This window comes from Zophobas morio, unplaced genomic scaffold (genome assembly GCF_036711695.1).
Source record: "Zophobas morio isolate AGI-343-1 ecotype UQ-CSIRO unplaced genomic scaffold, CSIRO_AGI_Zmor_V1 ptg000108l, whole genome shotgun sequence".
Taxonomy (NCBI): Eukaryota; Metazoa; Arthropoda; class Insecta; order Coleoptera; family Tenebrionidae; genus Zophobas; species Zophobas morio.
The window spans coordinates 4,813,392-4,833,967 of NW_026972213.1; the positions used below are offsets into that span (position 1 = coordinate 4,813,392).

General features: G+C 34.4%; 1 protein-coding gene and 1 long non-coding RNA gene across 4 annotated transcripts in view; one reads left to right on the forward strand and one right to left on the reverse strand.

Annotated features, from left to right (window-relative positions):
- The first annotated feature begins 9,857 nt into the window (after positions 1-9,857).
- Positions 9,858-11,777, forward strand: LOC135144665 (uncharacterized). Of its 3 annotated transcripts, XM_064076722.1 has the most exons (3): positions 10,080-10,096; positions 10,146-11,229; positions 11,283-11,777. In XM_064076722.1, exons 2-3 carry the CDS (start codon positions 10,432-10,434, stop codon positions 11,727-11,729), a joined length of 1,245 nt encoding a protein of 414 aa, XP_063932792.1. In that variant the 5' UTR covers positions 10,080-10,096; positions 10,146-10,431; the 3' UTR covers positions 11,730-11,777. The 3 variants fall into 3 exon arrangements, with proteins under 3 accessions (XP_063932793.1, XP_063932790.1, XP_063932792.1); XM_064076723.1 differs by having other exon boundaries at positions 9,858-11,178; XM_064076720.1 differs by having other exon boundaries at positions 9,860-11,229.
- A 2,454-nt stretch (positions 11,778-14,231) lies between these two features.
- Positions 14,232-20,576, reverse strand: part of LOC135144600 (uncharacterized) — a 105,130-nt gene continuing 98,785 nt past the window's right edge. Inside the window, exons 2-3 of the long non-coding RNA XR_010283200.1 lie at positions 14,736-14,826; positions 14,232-14,450 (exon numbers count right to left, since the gene is read on the reverse strand). This is a non-coding gene — a long non-coding RNA (uncharacterized LOC135144600). The remainder of the gene's footprint in view (positions 14,451-14,735; positions 14,827-20,576) is intronic.

Sequence of the window (20,576 nt, forward strand, 5' to 3'; positions counted from 1 at the left end):
CCACTTTTTAAAAAATGTGAAATGCAGGAATGGCTTTTTACCCTTAGTGTTGAATTTGACAAGAAATTTTCGAAGAAACAGTTGTGGGATTTGGTTAAACCCTTCAGAAACAATAGAAAAAAAAGATATTTGGTAGACGACACATTAAGAGAAAGTGGCCATGAAGTTCTTAGATTACCACCGTACCATTGTCAATATAATCCAATTGAAATGGCGTGGGGATTTTGTAAGAACTATTACAACAAGCATATAAATTCTCAACCTTTATTAAAAAATAGGGTGGAGAATTTATGGCTTGAGCCGCTTTCTAAATGTACTCTAAGCATGTGGCAAAATTTTTGTAAATGTGAAGTGATGCAAATTTTATTTAAAATTAAATGTGTTTGTTACTAGTGTTTATTTGATTGGTAAATTTACCGCAAATAATGAAGGTGCCTATCATCGGTTAATAAACATTTCCTGACACGCCTTTCAATGCACAAGCAACTGATTGCAACACGGAAATTGAAACGACAGATGTTACAGTGACAATGAGTCTCTGCGTTTAAGTTGTTGTTTTCTAAGACCGGCATTCCCGAAAAAAAATCAACTATAGTATATTCAAGTGAAAGAATCAGTAATCAAGATGCGTGTTCAACTGCCTATAAGTCGACAAATTTGGGGGAGAGTTTTCCCAAGCCAGTTTTACACTGTAACTGTATCGATATTTTGTTGCCGGTGAGTTTCATTGTTGACCTGGCGTTGTGTCGTCTCTTTCCTTTCGTCGTTTGTGTTTTTGCTTGTTTTTATGCTTGTAACCTCCATCATGTCGGATGTTGGAAACATTATTTTGTCAAAATCAGAACTTGAAATTTTTCTACAGTGTAATACGGACTAGGCGCAGTAATCTTCCTCTCACTGGGCTCCAGAATGCATCATTCAGGTTTCACGTGATCACCATAGATTTTAACCTTATACTCTACTAGATGCGCAACTGCGCCGCGTAAAGTGAAGCCTATGGCGGCCATTTGTCAAAGAGGCAAAATACTGTAGAATCGTATTACGGTAATGGTGAAACTGGACGTTTCCTCCTGGTTTAAACCGATTTGTACACCCAAATGCGGAACACGATGCCGGCATATTTCGCTTTTAATAAACCAACACTTTTTGGAACTATACTTTAATTCACGTAATCATACACATTCACCCCCAATACACATGAAACAGTTCGCAACGTACATACATATACAGGGTATTTTTGAAATAGATGGAAACTTTTTTTAACGTAATTGGTCATGATGTAGAGAATTTATGCATCAAATATTGATCTAATAAAAATCCTTTAGTTTTCGAGATAACATTGATTGAAAATCTGTTAAAATTTGCGTGTGCGCTACTGATTCAAAAAATGTTAAAGGTAAATTTGATCACTATAGTAATTTAAAGTAGGTAAAATTGTTGCTTGTTAACATGACAATACATTCATTAGCCCATCATTTTTTGACGTTTTTGCAATTTTTTGGAAGAACAAAATGAATTTTTCTAATTCTGAAATGACTGACATGGTTCTGATGTATGGACAAGCCTTAAGAAACTCCTTGGAAGCTCGACGTTTATACCAAGAAGCATTTCCCGAACGAAGATTGCCAAATCATAAAACATTTGCTAACGTTGTTCAGTGTCTACGAGAAAATGGGAAATTTCAACCTCGTTTTAGTGATCGTGGTCGTGAAATGACAGAACGGACACTTGATGCCGAAGAAGAAATTTTGAATGTCGTTGAAAACGATCCAGGTATAAGCATTAGACGATTGTCTTACCGAGTGGGAGTTTCACCTTTTGTGGTGTGGAGAACTCTACATGAACAAGGCAACAATCATTGATTAGACGTGCGGAAGCGTGTATATGAAATGGTGGTCGACATTTTGAAAACTTGCTCTAGTTGCATACGTTACGTTTTGTTTCATTTTATGGTTGATTAAATTATGATTTTGAAGTTTTAATTGTCAGTTCATTAATTATTGTCATTGTTTATTTGTTGCTAGCAATAAATTAATAGCAACAGTAGTTACACCTCGGCAGTTTTCAGTTACTAGGTTTCACATTTTTTCGTGAAACCATTATTTATCAGTGGAGGAATGAATGTTTGGATAGGGGTTAAATTTTCCTTTCAAAATTTTACTAAAACAACAAACGTTCATTTGACTTCTTAGGTTCCCTACATTCACCAGATTTTTTGTTTCCATGTATTTCAATAACACCCTGTATTTAGCACTATTTTCCTAATATATTACCAAGCGATCATACATTGACAGCAATGTTTTGCCTTTCTGACAAATGGCGGCCACTCGACATTGAAGCTTCACTTCTCTCTGCAGCGCAGGGTTAGGTAGTCGGGTATCTAGGTAACTTAATTTAACATCTATGGTGATCACTGACTCTTTCGTTTCAACCAAGCGCGGATCCAGGGGGGGGGGCAATGGGTGCAATTAACACACGACCGAGGTACTTTATTTTGACCGATTTCCAAATTTAATCGCATTTCATTTTGTAAATACAGTACAACCTCTATAATCCGAATTCACGATTATCCGAACATCCAGAAATCCCAACAGAGGTTATTTGAAGTCGATGCTTCTTTAATCCAAACAAAAACTCTGCAATCCGAACTGAACTTGGAAACACGCACCTACTTGCAAAAATGACGCAAGATCTTTCTGCATATGTTATATGGAATATTTTGAAATTTTTAAAACTTGCGATATATCAGTGGACTGAATTAATTAACTAATTCTGGAAAAAAGGTTGAAGTTATTGAAGAAATGAGACCCGAAATCTACAAGAAAAAGTATTTAGTTCAATTTCGAAAGTCGTCGAAAATGGATCGAAATTTGGATGAAGGAAATTCGAGGAGGGTAGAATAAGACTATTCTACCCTCCTCGGGGAAATTCCATTTTTGAAAAAGTGTCCCAAAAATTCTGAAAAAATTCAGGGATATATGTATATCCCGACGTGCTGATTCCAAAAATATAGCATGTTAATGATAACCGAGCAATATTTTCGGAAAATTCGGTGTGAAATTCGAATTTTTTTTAAAAATTGCGATATTTCAACTGGACGAATCTGAAAAATAGTTTTAAGTTATCGAACAAATGAAGCCAGAAGTGACTTCTGAGACCCAAAATCTACAAGAAAATGGATTTAGTTAAATTTCGAAAATCGTCGAGAATGGGTCGAAATTTGCATAATGGTGGTAATACATAATGGAAAATTTCATTTTTGAAAAATTGATCTAAAAATTTTAAAAAATTCAGGGTATAGATCCTGGCGTGTTGATTCCAAAAAGATAGCGTGTTTATGGTGACGGAGTAATATTTTTTAGAATGTACATATCTATTATTATCCATTGTTGCTTAAGAATTCCCCCCTCCCCCCCCCCCCCTAAACGAAATCCTGTATCCGCGCTTGGTTTGAACAGAGTATAATTATGATTAGAGAGGCTTTTTTGGTTACTCTTTATACATCTTTAATTAAATTATAAAAGTGTTTTCATAACTTGCATTTTTGTAAAAGTGAAACCAGTTAATTTAGTTCTACAGTGAAAGATTAATTATCGCATCAATGTGCTTTGTCATTCAGACAACAACTAATAATTTTGTCTCTTATTCATTGGATGAAAAGCATTTCTCACATTTTTTCACCTTGTCATGATATAAATGATTTTTGCTCTACATATATTCTTTTTTTTACATAAATATATGTTATAGCTGTAGCACATGGTTGCATTTTTCTCAGCTATTGTGCCCCTGATGTAGGCAACCTTTTTTCTTAGATCGTAATTCTGTTTTTGGTTTTTACTGTCCGAGCATAACCCAGTACTATTGTTATTTATCAAACTAAAATAGATGCTCTAGTGAAAAGCTGATGACGCAATCGTAAAATTTTGTTAAAAAAATCTCATTTGAAATTATAGCATAAAGTTCGCCTTGACCTAGAGTTCAGTAATCTAAAGCTATTTTTATTTAAACACGCGAGTCATCAATAAACAAATAAACAAAGTAAAATTTGCAGAAACATGTTTTTAAATTTATCTAATAACCTGGATTCGCTTGCGCGTCAGTGACGAAAGAACTTCTTCCTAAACAACTTTCTTTTAATCCTGATACTTCAATCTGTCTGGGTACGTAGGTACCTATATATCAAGATGCAAAATTAAAAAGTAATTTCATTGAGAATTGCATGTGAGCTGGCTTCGTACAAAATTAATGTAAGGAACACTGAGTAGGATTGGATACCATTCTACCATTTAATATTAGTACCTCTGGAAAAAGTAATCGGACCCAGAATCAAAGTTTCATAGCATTAAATCACGGAGGAAATCTATTACGCATCTATATTTAATCGTCAAAATCCAGTAGTCATTTGTTTAATTCTTTTAAGACAGAAAAGTGGCGAGAGGTCAAAATTACCTGCGTGCCAAAAGAAAACCAAGGACTGAGTATATTTCTGTATTCTGATAAGAATAAAAAGTCCAAAGTTCACTATCTGCACCTAACACAATATCTTATATTAAAATTATTAAAAACACTGGTAGCTGCTAAGGATTTCAAACAATGGATGTGAAGTAATCCCCAGCAAGCACTTTTAATAAAAATCATTAGGTACGAAGTATTGGTTTTGTTGATTGGGTTGATTGCACGGTAATGTCTCAAATATACCCATTAAGTGATCAATTGATAATGTTTTAGTCATATTTCAATCGTTTGTTGAGAAAAATTATCAGGGTGCAATTTTTTAAGAATTTTTTATTATGTAGTGCTTTGAGTAAATAATACACCCAGTAGAAGTTAATTTAGCATACAAAAATGCTTTTTTCAGTGATATTTTTGCATCAAATAATTTCTGATCTGTGAAAACTCAATTGTGTCAAGAAATTTTTAGACCATCATTTTTTTTATAAAAATTATATAGAAAAACGTAGTATGCGTAATTGTTGTTTATTTGTACGATATGCAATTGTTTGTTAGAACTGTCAAAGTGTCGAAACATATTTGGCTGAGCTACATTAATTGTCTTTCGTCATGTGCAAAGAAAACGATCTAACAGAACGTGAAAAAGGACAGATTGAGGCATACTATGACCAAAGTTTGACTTTTGCGGAAATAGGAAGGAAGATTAGAAGAGTTCGGACCACAATCTCCAAGTATGTAAGGAAGAAATACAGTGAAAATGGACGACAAAATTGTGGAAGAAAAGAAAAACTCACTGCCCGTGCCAAAAGATCCATTGTGACTCAGGCTACAAAGGATAACATGTCGTCCCAAAGGATAAAGAGGACCCTAGGACTTCCTGTTCACAAAAGAACAGTTTTGCGAGTACTGGCTAATGACAAAAATGTTCAATATGGCAAATATAAGAAACAACCAATGTTAACAAAAGAGCATATTGGAAAACGTCGTGTTTGGGCTAAAGAAATGCAGACGAAAAATGAAGAATGGTTCCAGACAGTTTTTTCAGATGAAAAGAAATTTAATCCTGATGGTTTTAGATATTACTGGCACGATTTACGGAAAGAACCTAAATACTTGTCGAAACAAGTCCAAGGAGGTGGCAATGTTATGGCCTGGGGTACCTTTAGTAGCTCAGGAAATACTAACTTAGCATTTATTTCAAATCGAATGGACTCTCTGGATTACCAAGATGTGTTGGAAGTGCACCTCAAACCACATTTGAACCTATTTCAAGACAGCAGTGATTTTTCAGCAAGATAATGCGTCGATTCATGTGTCTAATTCATCGAAAACGTGGTTTCAACGACAAAATATAGCTTTGCTACCATGGCCTGCGAAAAACCCGGATCTCAACCCTATTGAGAACGTATGGGGTTCTCTTGTACGAGAGGTTTATAAAGATGGGAAGCAGTACGCAACAGTTAATGAATTGAAAGATGGTATCTTGACGGCTTGGGAGAATTTGGACGTCAATTACTTTATCCATTTGGTCAATTCTATGACCAACGCGTCTACAATCTCATAGAAGCAGGTGGAAAATACATTGGGATTTTAAATTAGTTTTCATTTAGTTAGTTAATTAGTCGCCTTTTAAGCGTGATAATAATTTGTCACAATAAGTATGTTAACAAAATTACTTATTTTCAATAAATTTCGTTCAGTTTTGTGTTTTCTGTGAAAATGGGATTGCTCTATCAACCATTTATCTTTACTTTCTTTTAATACATTTAGACAAAAATTCTGCACCGTGATAATTTTTTGTCTCGTACCTTATATAGGCAGGCACGTAACCAAGGGTGGGCCTGGGGGGGGGCACAGGCCACCCAGTAAAACCCTGTGCCACCCCTGGTGCCCCCTTAAATTAATTTGAAATTTTAAAAGTAAAGCAATTTCGAAATTTCAGATCAACAGTAAGTTTTAGCTATGAGTAATCTTATGTTCCTATCTTGTAATACGAGCCCTAACAACTAAATATTGGGACACAGACAATTTCTCAAAAAAATCCGGTACATATTTTTGATATCATTCAATTCGTTTGGACTAAATGCAAATTTTGCATGGTCATCTATTTTGGCAGAGAGTGAGGTATTTTGCAAATCAATAAATTTTCTTAGAGCGCAAAAATTGTCACCTAAATAAAAAATGTGCCATTTTTGCTGACATTTAAATGTTGGGACACCCGAGAAAATTTTACCAAGTATACCATCGAAATACAAACGTAGTAGCTGGTAAATGCTGCCATTATTATAGGGATCGTAGCATTTCATGCTACTGTTGGTTTTATTTAGAAAAAAGTAGTTAGCGGTGGGCTAGTTTTAGTAAAAGTTCTGAAAATAATAATTTCGCAGTACTGCAAGGGAAAATCGATAAGAAAAAGTGAAGATTTGTTCCAAATAGCTTAGTCGTCGATGGGAAACATCGTAAAATATTACGCAGACAGAGGTACCATAGGAATAAAAGGTAAAATGCCCGGTAGGCCACCACTTGTGAAGCCGCGTGATCAACGACAACTGATGAAAATTTATAAAAGTGGACGACGGAGTACTTCAAGAGAAATTACTACTTGCTGAAATAGCAATAACTAACTAAATTTTTCAAGACAATATTGTCGCGAATGGATACACAAATCAGGCCTTGGTTTTTACATTGTAAATCTTAAATAAAGCTAGCTTTGATGGACTTTATTATTTATTTATATTATTTTAGGCTAAAGGAAAACCACAATTAAAAACTGCCCACAAGAAAAATCGGTTAATATGGCCAAAATAAAAATAGGAGAAAAGTAATATCTAACGCTGAGTCCAAATTTGATGTCTGGGTGAGATAATAGTCGAAAAAGAGTTATCGAAATAAAAAAGGAATTTTAATATGGATTATCTCAAACAAGCAGTCAAGTTTGCAAGCGGAAAAATGGTTTGGGGGTGCATGTCTATTAACGGAACTTAAAGACCAGTTAACAACGTTCATGGAAGGGAAATTTCAAATGCAAAGAAATATCAAGAGACTTTGTAAAAAAATATTAACAACTACTGGAGCAGTCTATCCTGTTGATATTTATATTTTTCAACAGTATGATGCTTCAAATTACACACCTACAACACTTATTACAAAGAATAATAATATACATGTTTGCCCTGACCATCGAATAGCCCAGATCCTAATCTAGAAGAGACGGTATGGCGTAAAATAAAAAAATATTTAGGAAATCATCCATGACAAGCGATTGTCAATCTTCAACAGGAAATTTAGCGAGTATAGGATACGGTAACAACTCCTGTGTATTGCAGAAAATTAGTTGAAAGTATGATGGCAAGAATTCCTGCAGTTAAGGCAAAACGAGATGTGACCAATTATTGAATTTGCTGTGTCCCAATATTTACCTATGTGTCACAAAATGTTACGTTGTTTTAGAGTTTTATGTCACTGTTTGAGTTAGAAATCAGTTTTTGTTGTGCTGTAAACATTAACAGTTTTGAAAAACGAATTAATTTTAAAATTTTATTTATCTAAAATAAATTACATTTTTGTTAAAAAGTTTGGTGATTTTTTTATAAAAAAAATTTGTCGTCCCAATATTTAGTTGTTAGGGCTCGTATAACTCTCTGGGTAAGGCGATACTGCTGTCAACAGTTTTGTCGATAACTTTTTTAAGCAATTAGCCGATACAATTGATATGCCTTTTACACACTATGCAGATTGGCACCCAGGGTTTAAATGAATTCTCATGGTGTTAGTCAACTTCAACTATTTGCACCCCATTAAGTTTATATACTGGTTGTGATCCAAGTAAAATGTTGATTTATACTAATGGAGACTTTTTTTAAAGGCCCCCTTATTTGAAATTAGTGCCCGGGCTGGGCCCCTCCAAAATAAAAGGCTGGTTACGTGCCTGTATATAGGCCATTGGTTGTTTCCTCTCAAAATAGAATGTATGTTGAAGTGTTCAACCCAAACTGATTTTGGAAACAATAATAATTCGTTTGGAGTAGCTGGACTCTTCATTAACGTGCTGACATCTGACGCAGTGGCATGGACTACATTTTTGTGAAAGCATTTAGATGCAAGTAATTCAGAAGCTCCATGGATTATTATCAATCCATGCAGTGACAGATTTTTCACATATACTGAAGTGCATACGAAATAGATTTGTTGCCAAAAAAACAAAAAAAAAAGTTCCACATGCCTACAGGTCATGTTCGACTGGTCCACTTCGAAAAGTTAATCAAGTACAATGTTCAATCAAGCTACGCTTTCAATGTCTTACAAGACTTCTTAGTACTTATATTTACGATTGCTGAAATCGTGTGTCGAATGGGAATATTTTTTGACTAAAAATACAACACATGGGTTGAGGACACACAATCCTGGACTTATTAAATTATTGTATCGAAAAGTTAAATTTTAAATAGTTAATGATATCGTGGATGAATGAGGATCCACTGGAAGATTTTTTTTATTACGACGTGATTGTGAAGTGTCAAATAACAACGTCGAATCGGTCCAAATCGCCCAAATCTTTGAGGTAATTCCTTGATATTTATTGATAACGCCACTCAAGGTCGTAATGTTACTGATGGTAATATACTCGAAATTCTTGTCGATGATAAGGAAAATGTACTGAACCGAATTCCGCAAGGCAGTTTATCAATAATTATAAAATAAGAAATTGATCTTCAGTTGACCCAATTCTATAGGCGGACACTGCTGCTGGAACATGACTAAATTTCAAGGATAATCAAGGACCGTTCGCCTGAAAATATAACGTGTCAAGGTTGCAAGAGCTCCATAATCGGGAACGGTGTGGAAAACTTAAATGTTTTTATTAACTTAAAAAATTAGGTCATGTGATATTTCTACCTCCAGAACTATTACTATTAACACTCCTACAACAAGCAGAGTATGTGATTGGGGGAACTTTGAAAGCCGATGTCATGCAGATGGACAGTGAAATACATTGGACGTCCCTCACCAACTGGAAGAACGAAAAATGGTCACTTCCTAAGCTGCACGCAGCACAAATATCGTTTAAATTATTTTTTAATTTTTAATATTAAAAATGGGTTTTGCATGTAAAAAAAGCAGGAAAAAAAGTAAAAGGACCACTAAAAAATACGGTATGAAAATTGTCACGCTGACCTCTTTTTGTAACTAAATTTAGTAAATTAATTGTTATGTTTCCTTGTTGTTTTTTTTTTGTTAGATTTTCATAACACTGGCGTATCTGTTTTATAGGTTTTGTTCTAAAACTGAAGCTAAAGCTAAAATTGGATGATATCGATTTCAGTTATTACCCTAAAACCTCGTCGTTTTATTTCGTACACTATAAATATCCTCACTACTAAAATAAAGACTTTTCAGACTGGCTTGAGATAAAAATAATATCAATGCATAACTTCTGCTCGTCAAACATCCACTGGTCGGGTAATTTTCACTCAAAATCTTACGCAACAATCACGACGTAGCACTTAGCAGATCCAACTTTAAAAGCCAGTAAAATAACAAAATCAACACGGCACGACAGCCAGGACAGGATAGCATACATATCTGAGTATCTGGTCAAAGTCAACAATCACAGTCCCCCATGAGTTGCGCTCGCGCCATCTAGGTGAGATTTCATCTGGAACCTAAAATTGACCAAAATGTTTTTATTATAGATATCGAAGGTCGGCCAGCCATTCATCCATCTATTTTGGTTGTAGTTAACGTCTAACGATAATAATTTGAGGTTCGATTCACAATCGTGACGTGTGCTGTACGCCACATGTTCAAAAAAAAATTTTGTGTCTCCATTCTTTGATTACTTGTTTTGCGCGTAGTGTGTTTATTTTAAGTGTAATAAATAATACAAAAGTGATCGGAGGAATTTTGTTGCACGAAAATATGACTAGCATTTAAAAATCTTTCGTCTTTAAAAAGTAACTGTGCCTAAAATATATTCACATGGCTTCGACGAACAGTACTTCTGAGAATGAAGTGCGGTCTTGGTTAAAGAATGTGCTAAAAGATGAAAATTTCAAGGACATACAAGTTAAGATACAGGGAAATTCGGAAAAAGGAGATGGTTACATGGGTGATATAGTTTTTGTGTCGGTTGAAGGAATTATTGATAGTCAATCGTCAAAAAAGTATGATCTTGTTTTAAAGTGTAGCAAAAAAAGCAAACCCTTGCGCGAAACATCACCGGTGAAGGAGGCCTTTTTGAACGAGATACTCATGTATCAGGAAGTTTTGCCATACTTTATTCAGTATCAACAGGAGAAAGGAGTCAAAGCACCATTCAGCAGTATACCAAAGTGTTACGGCTCTTTTATTGGAGAAAATATGGAAATTATTGTTTTGGAAAATTTGAAAAGCAGCAGCTACGAGTTGTGGCCGATGAAGGAACCATTGTCACGGAGACACATCGATTTGATAGTTACAGAGTACGGTAAATATCATGCGACGTCTTTAGCTTTTCAACATCAACGACCAACAGAATTTCAAAAATTTCTTGACACTCTGATCGATATGATTGAAATATGTGTAAAGAGAAGTGATTACCAAATCCTTTTCGGGACGCCTGTAGATCAATCCTATGAATTGCTTAAGAATGACTTGGATGATGACATTCTGTTACGGTGGAAGGGTTTAAAAAATCAGATTGAAAACATTTTTGGAGATTTGGTTAAAACTTCAACAGGACCGAAGGTAATTCTGCATGGCGATTGTTGGAACAGTAATTTCATGTTCTTGCATGAGGTATAATTACACAAGTTTAGTTAGTTAGTTTTGGATAAAAGTTATATTTTTAGACAAGCGGGGAGAAAATTCCTTTGAAGGTTGCATTTTTGGACTGGCAGGTGTCAAGATACGCTTCTCCGATTGTGGATTTGTCACACTTTTTATTTACTTGTATTTCTAAAGAAGATTTAGAAGAGTTGGAAAATATTCTGGTGATGTATCATACAACGTTTATAAATCAGTTGGTCCAGTTAGGAATAGAAAAACCAGATACGTTATACCCTTTAGCTCAATTTTTAGACGAATGGAATAATTTGTGTAAATATGGCATTTTGATGGCAAGTTTGTTAATGAAAGTTGTTTCAACGGAGAAAGATGAGGTTCTGGATATAGCTCAAGTTGCTGAAAGTGGAAAAGATTTTACTGAGACATTTATAAATGAAATTAGGGACAAGGAGAATTATAAGCGGAGAATTCGGCCAATTGTGGAATATGCTGTTAAACATAATTTAATATGATGTATGTGTATATGTTTAATAGGAGTAATAAATAATGAACACAGTGTTTTCACTTTGGTGTAATTTCAAAATTTTCTTGCTATTCACTATAGGGCTAATTGCCAGTTTTTTGTAGAAGGTTGTGGTCATATTTTAATTATTATTAAAGAAATTATCAGGAGAGTGACCTCTTGGGTGTTAAATAGAGATAACTGCTTATTTTAATTTTTTAATCATTAGATTATTTGGTAATGGATATTTTTTGAAATAAATATTATACCAACAAATGAAAGAATATTTGCATTAGAACAAAATAGTTTTGTTCTAATGCAAATGTAGTAATGTGTGATTATAAGTATGAAGAAGAGTGATAATAAATGAAAAATATTTAAGCAGACTACAGATATCCATAATGCAATTATGTGGTGGCATAGCATGCTAGAATGGAATTTGATTCCGGAAATTATTGAAAAATATGTTGTAAAGGTTTTGTATGATAAAGAGCAGCTATGTGCTTCGTTGAGTTTTAGTAAGCAAGTTTTATCGTTGATATTGGTGGATCTACTATTATTTGGTTCACTGCAGTTATAATTTAATTCTAAACTTCATAATACTTAGGGGAAAGTCCCCTCATTCGGACCTAGTGGGACATTTTTTCAATTAAAACCAAAATGTAATACGATATTAACTTATCTAGTGTTCAGCCATTAACTTTGACATGTTTTCAATGTTCGGTAATTTTTTTAGAATTTTTTGAAACATCCAAATTGGTTAAAAAAATAATTTTTGAAGGTCTGCAAGTGGTCCAAAATAGGAGACTGGGTTCCTAAATTGGACTACTATATTCTTGAATTGGACCACCGGTTCTTAAATTGGACCTTCTTGGTAAAAATGCATGAAATGAACATAATTTTATTTAAAATGTGAAAAAAAAAACAATATTAAATTTTAAAAAATAATAACAAAAATAAACGTTTTAGAACTACATGTAAACTGAACAATACTGTTATAATTAGGTACAATAATCACATAAATAACGCTTTGTGCGTGATTCAGCTCCTGAAGATGTTTCGTGAACCCATTTTTTGCATCCATTGCACTGAATCATGTCTTCCAGCGTTGTTTCCTCGCAGAGGAAGCAGTACCATTCTTGCATATTGGCCTCTATAATAACGTCTTGTTTTGTATTTGGTATTTTGTTCTTACGCAAACCAGATGGACCTGCTTTGGGTTCTTTAAGTTCATCAACAAATTTGCTCTTAGTCTTCTGTTTTTTCTTTTGTTCCAACTGTTCCTTGTAAGGTGTCGTTGTTAATATTGTAGTTTTTTGCGTCTTTCTTTTTCTTTTTGTTGTTTGCTTAATTATCTTGGGCATAGGTGAAATTTCTAGAGGTGTATAATAATGCAGAGTGGCAGTTTCATCACCAAGGCTTAATTCCTCAGTCTCTAGTTTCGTATTGTTCTCTACTTCAGTAATCAGCTGTTTTTCAGTCTTATTGTTTGGATTAAAGTGCTCATCAATCCTGAAATCTCCGCATCCATCTAGTATAAAATCATAGTTAATAGATTATAACAAGAAAATTTATTATTGGGCATTGTAATACGAAGTTCTAAAATTACGCGCCTAGATACTGTGACGTGATTGGTCAAATCGGGAGCTCCTTCAATTAGACCGGTCCAAATAAGGAGAATCTAAGGTGGTCCAATTTACGCGCTGGTACAAAATTTACTATTTTCTTGTGTTAAAACGCTATAACGAAATAAAACATATTTATTTCTAGGTTAGGTTCTTAATTTTATTACGCTTTGACCAATGTAGTCTTTGTGCACTGTATTTATGAAATAATTTAGGCTATATATCCTTACAAAAACATGCGAAAAGTTGTATCACAATGGTAGCAAAATTTCTTTGCAATTTAACAAGCAGACACTTACCGCTACAGAATGGAATTTTGCACAACACTGCTTTGGCACCAAATACTTTCGAATAATATGCACTAGATGTCGGCAACTATTCTAGATTAAAAAAAAATAGGGTGGTTCAATTCAGGCACTGGTCCAATAAGGGGGACTTGCCCCTAGTAAAATTTTCTGAAATAATAATTTGCAATTTTTTGAAATAAGTAGTTTCAAAAATTTGTTTCAGACTATTAAAAAGATTCAATTATACAAGAGAAATTACACACGAATCAAACTTTCCCACGTCAATAATTTGGTTGCTATAATTGCAATGTGAAAAAATTTCAACCTACATTTAGTACGGTAAAAATAAATAACGTCAATAAATCAGCCGTTCAAATAAAAAAAGCTGTAGATCTTTGGATAAAAAAAGTTAAACACTGATTCTCCATAAAACAACTCAACATCAAAATTCAGTATCAACACTATATGCCAGTAACAACTCCAATAGGGAAAAATTACAACCGTAAGAAAACAACAAGTAACGGATGATCAAACATTTCTTATTCAAATGACTAATGCAAATATTGGAACGATATATTCAAATAAAAGACCCCTATCATCCATCCTTAGCTATTTCACTAGAAATGAAACATTTCAAACTCTTCAAAACTCAACTATATGATGACGTTAAACAATATAACTTTGGTCCAGCTAACTTTACCGCTCTATATGAAGCCCTTCAGAATGTTGATTGGTCCTTCCTTCGACAACAGACTAATGTGAACGCAGCCTGTGCTTTCTTTTATTCCAAACTGTATGAAGTTTTGGATAAGTTTGTCCCTAAAATGAAAAAAATGTAAAAGAAAGTACCCTGTGTGGTTCTCGCCTGATTTAAAAAAAATGCTATTAAGTAAAAATCGTCTCTTTATGCGATACAAAATAAATAAATCCCAATTTTTTACACCAAGTTTACTGAAATACGCAAACAATGTAAGACAAAGCAAAGACTACATTATCAAGCCTATTTAGATAAAATTAAGGACAACCCGAAGGAAAATCCTAAACAGTTTTGGTCTTTTATGTGGCAAAAGAGGTGGCAATTGTATGCCTCAATCAATGACCTACCTCGACAGGCGTCTTGAAACACAGCAAGAAATTGCTGCTGGATTTGCTGAGTACTTCTCCAATGTATTTAATTCCCCAGACGATAGACATTCTGAAACAATAGTTCGAGATGTGTCATGCTGTGCTGTAACGTCGGTCACGATTGATGAGGCAATTGGTGCTGGTAGAAGACTTAAGGGGAACAGGTGTGCTGGTTGTGATGCTATACTGGAATTTTTAATTAAGGATTGCATCTACGCAATGGCGGAACCTCTACACTTTATCTTTAATCTTTCTCTGGATACAACTTTTATAATAATAATAATAATAATAATAATATATATTTATTTGCCCAACAGAACAACTTTTCCGGAAGTGTGGAAGGAAGCAAGAGTGGTACCGATCTTTAAGGACGGTGATCGCAATAACATCTCTAAATATAGACCCATTTCAATTCTGCCTAATTTTTCTAAAATGTTTGAATACATTTTACACCGTCGTTTGATTATGTCACTTAGATCACAGATTTCTGAACATCAACATGGTTTTATACCCGGTCGCTCAACTCTAACAAACTTAGCACAGTTTTCTGAATTCTTGTCACAATCATTGGATTTGCGAAACCAAGTGGATGTCGTTTATCTTGACCTGAGCAAAGCATTTGACAAGGTATTACATACAAGACTTTTGTCCAAGTTGGAGTGTTTTGGTATATCTACACCTTTGCTAAAACTGTTTAGTTCGTATCTAGCAGACCGTCCTCTGCGTGTTGTTATTGAGGGTTATGCTTCTGAATCCTACTTTCAAAGGTCTGGCGTACCTCAGGGTTCCACGCTCGGGCCACTCTTATTCGTCCTTTTCATTAATGATCTTCCTGAAATGGTTTCCCAATCGTTTATATCACTATTTGCGGATGATGCTAAGGTGGCAAAAACGATTAACACTATTGATGACTGTCTTGCTCTACAGGATGATTTACGTAAAATTGACTTAGGGTGTGAACAAAATGGTCTGGAGTTGAATCCTTCCAAGTGTTCCATAGTGTCCTACTCCAGAAAGCAGTCTAAGATCCAATTCAACTATCAGGTTTGTAATTTTCCTGCCAAAAGATCTTCGATGGTAAGAGACTTAGGCATTCTGTATGATGACAAACTCTCGTTTTCGAGTCACATTACAGAAATAACATCTTCAGCCTATAAATTATTGGGGTTCGTAATAAGAAATGGCAAGCCATTTAAAGATGTAAGAGTGCTTAAACTCCTATATTTTTGTTTAGTCAGATCTAAACTGGAATACTGCTCCTTGGCATGGTATCCAATATACACTTACCAGTCTCTGGCGTTGGAGAAGGTCCAGCGAAGATTTCTCAAGTTTTTGTTCTTTGTTGAAACTGGAACTTATCCTGAGAGAGGTGTTGTTGAGTCAAGTTTGTTAAATCGTTTTAAGCTAAGTTCTTTGAAAGAGAGGAGAGATATTGCTTCTATTAAATTTGTCTATAATCTTGTTCATGACCGTATAGATTGTATAGGACTCATGCAACAACTGTATTTCTTAGTTCCTCGATTTAATTCACGGCATCAGGTTTTTAAAACTCGTCGCTGTATGACCAATCTTGGAAGGAAGTGTCCACTGTTTGTGAGTTGTAAAAATTTCAATTGTGTCTCTTATGGATGCGACATGTTTTATGACAGTTTGGCTAACATTTGTGCTAACTGCTTCTACCAACTTGTGTTAGGTGTGCTATCCTTTTGTCTACAGTCCGTAATAATTATTTGTTATGTTTGGTCATTTATGTCTTCCTTAATATTCTTTTAGAGAGTATATCTATTAAGACTTGTATTCATTATAGTTATCCAATAATTGAGTGGTATATGTTTAAATAGTATCTTTGTAGTGTTAAATATTCGGTATAATAGTAGTTCTAATTGAGTAATTCACAGTGGCGGCTCCCCAGAGGAGGCAGGGGAGGCTGAGCCTCCTCTGTTTTTTGGAGCTGAACTTCCTCTAATTTTTTCGATGAAAGAATTAGTATTTTTGTAGACATTTGTTACTTTTCAGAATATTTTGTTTGATTTAATTTACTTTCATCAGATATCAGGTTAAAATGTCGAAAAAAATTATATTTGCGCCCTTACAATCATAATTCACACCACTCCGCGTTTGGCTTCAGTGATAAAGGCTAGCCTCCGCCGATAATGCATCTTATTATTGAGACCGCAACCTTGACGCATCGTCATTCGGTACTGCATTGGCTAAAACGTTGATCGGGGTGCCGCTTCAGGTCGCTAGCCTCCGGCTAGTTCATCTCTTTTCAGATCAAGTCGCACGGATAATTTTATCTCTTTCTTATTAATTGGCGCGATCGGGTGTAAATTGGAAAAACATTGAGGTGGTTTCGCGTGCTCCCTATTCAGTGGTGAGTGGTGTTTAGGCTTTAGTACCTACGTAAAGCCTAAGGTGTTTTTTGTATCATCTATTTGCGTTTTATTTCTGATCGTTAAAAATAGCTGGTATTATCGGCATATTAATATTACTTATACTTGAAATAATGCCATACGTTCATCTTACATGGCATTATTTCAATCAAACTTGCTGTGAAGCTTGTTACTTTGGGGGCACGCGAGTATTCGTCATGAAGTGTTTGCGCTCCAGAGACGTGTAGTTCGAATAATGTGTGGTCTCAAATTCAGGGATGATTGCAGAGATGCATTTAAAAAACTCAAAATCATGACGTTGCCTAGTTTATTTATTTATCAATGTCTTTTGTACATTAGAAAACACATCAAAGAGTTCAATGCTCACATTGATATGCATCACCATGATACAAGGAACAAAGATAAAATTTATTTGGAAGCCGCGAGATTAACAAGGACACAGGTGGCACATAAATACCATGCAGTTCACTTCTATAATGTGTTACCTACTAAGTATAAAAATCTGGACTTAAATAAATTTAAATTCATTACTAAAGATTTGCTTCTACTCTTTTGAGGAATTTTTTAGCTATTTCAGTATGTAAAATGTTTGTTATTTTAATGTGTGAAATTGTGATAGTTATTTTCACTATGTATAAAACTGTATTTATTTTTGACGTTTGCAAACTTATTACATGTATTTGTAATGTGAAGTGAAGCATGAAAATAAATTATTATTATTATTATTATTACTTAACGAGAATGAGTAACGAAAATAATTCAGTCTCATGTGCAGATACCTAAATTATCTATTAAAAAATGAATTTAGTAGCTTTGATTGTGATAAAAAGATCGCTATAAAACAAAAGGGGAGACCAACACCACCACTCCCATTAATGGTAATGACAGGTAGAAAGCAAAACAGAGCATTTCATGAAAACAATTATAATAAAACTAAGTGGTTAACGGCTTCGGTTTTTTAAGAAACAAATTATACTGTTGGAATTGTGTATTATTCACAAGTGATAAATCTTCCGTTTGGGATAAAACAGGCTATAATAATTTACAAAATTTGTCATGAGCAATAGAAAGACATGAAAAATCACAGGAACATAAATTTTCTTCTACTACTTTAGATTCCGCTCATAAGAGGGATATTGAGAACTATAACGAGAAAGTTGGTAAAAATAGGGCAATTTTGAAAAGACTAATCGATGCAATAGTTTATCTATCAACGTAGGAGTGTTCTTTTCGTGGGCATGACAAAAAAAATATTCAGGTAATGAAAGATATAAAAAGTAGTGCTTTTCAAATTTGAGCCTCCACTGAAGAAAACTTCACGAGCCGCCACGGGTAATTCAACTGTTGGTTATATTAAATATTATAATAATTTTATTGGTTTGTGATTGGCTTAATTTGTTTAACAATATCATATTCTCAGTTTTTGTTTTGTTTCTTTTTTTTTGGCACAAACTGACTACAAAGATAGACACGACAACGCAGCCAAAATCATTCACAAAGATTTAGCAACACTTATGAACTTAATCGAAGATACGACACCCTATTACACTTTACATTCCATCTCCGTTCCTTGAAAATAACAAATACAAATTATACTGGGATCGCACAATACTTACAGACTTAAACATTACAGCAAACAGACCAGACATCATACTTATAAAAAAACACACGAACGAATAATTCTCAATGACATTGCTATTCCTAACACAAACAACATTATTCAAACATACCACACCAAGATTTCAAAATATCTACAATTATCGATAGAAATGAAATCCATGTTGAATCTTAAAAAAATTTCAATTCTACCCTTAGTTATCTCTAATGTAGGTGTAGTCCCAAATAGCTTAGTTGAGAATTTAAAGACTTTGCATTTGAATGATTCAATAATTGTCAAAATTCAAAAAGCTGTTTTGTTAGGAACATGTCATATTGTTCGTAAGTTTCTCGAACAGTCTGATGATGTCAGTCAGATTAGATTAGTACCAGTAGGTTAGAGTAGTGTAGGTCACTTTCCAAGTGATGCGCGGATAAATGATCGGTAGTTACGCTAGACTTTTGGGGATGGGGTGAGATTAGAGAATAATAGCAGACTAATTTGGATGCTGTAATTCTAGAATCTCGAAAGTTGTTTTGTTAATCTAATCAATGCATATCATTACTTGGTTTTAGTACCCGTAATGATGGAAGTCTTGCCTGAATGCCGATCATTTCCGGGTCAGTGGTGGGTCTTAATAAAATGAACTTTTGCCGCTATGGAATCGTCTCTGGCTGTTTTAGCCCCTTTATTCTAGACAACCCATCACTCAGAGCGATAAAACAAACAATCTTATTGAAGTCATGTCGATAATATTTTTTTTAAATAATAAGGAACATGCATAAAAAACCAAAAAATTTAATAATACGGTTTAGATAATAAAATTGTAACAAATGTTGAAAGTAGTCGTCGTTTCCTGTAAGGCATATACGAACTGTGCTGCAAACTTCGACGAGAACATGTTGCATAGTGTTTTGGGAATTTTTAATTTCTTTCCATTTCTGTGAGATTCGGTGGGCAAGCTCGTTTAAATCATCCACAGGTGTTTGATAAATTGGGTCTTTCAGGTAAGGCCAAAGAAAAAAGTCAAGCGAAGTTAAATCGCACACGTATAGGAGCCTTATAATATTCGTGCCTTTTCTAGACTCGTGCTCGTAATTATAATGATGCCTCTATCCCACTTGTAATATAATAGTATATTAAAGAACGAGTTTCATAAGGCAAATATTGAGGCACGAATCCAAGTTTATAGAACGAGCGGCGAAGCCGCGAGTTATATAAAGGATGAGTGCCTCAATGGCCTTATGAACGAGTTATTTATACTATTTTTTCTACCGCACACGTTTTTTCCCAAAATTTAATTAAAATTTGCATTTTTTTAAGCTGGGGACTTTTGTCGTGGTTGGTGATGGGTTGGTCTGACACTAACCACGAAATATTTGAGGTTCGAATTTTCACAACAACAATTGTAATTCGAATCAATTGGAGTTTTCGTAATTTAAAATTGGTTAAAATATCTTGCGAAGAAGTTACGCGTCTGGAAACGTGGGAAATTTTAAGTTTAGATTTGCCACTGACATTTCTCGTCATTGCTACCAATCTTACCGATCTAAATTACACCAGATCTATTAAAGAACGCCTTTCCGCTATTAACGAACTGCTGTGACGTCATTTGCGTGCGTTAATAACTCTATTAGAAAACCAAAAAACGTGGGCGGTAGAAAAATAACTATTATAAACATCCAACAGCAACTTCTACACTAGAACACTAAATCTATCCAAGACATACTTCATTGAAATGTATACTCAGTACTAACTTGATTTAGATCTAAAGGTCATACCAATACCAAAAACCACCACACAAAGAGTAAATTAAGAAAGAAGAACACT

Coding starts and splice junctions, on each gene's coding strand:
- LOC135144665 (XM_064076720.1), top strand. CDS start 10,432: ATGGCTTCGACGAACAGTACTTCTGAGAATGAAGTGCGGTCTTGGTTA. Junction 11,230..11,282: donor ATTTCATGTTCTTGCATGAG/GTATAATTACAC, acceptor TTATATTTTTAG/ACAAGCGGGGAGAAAATTCC.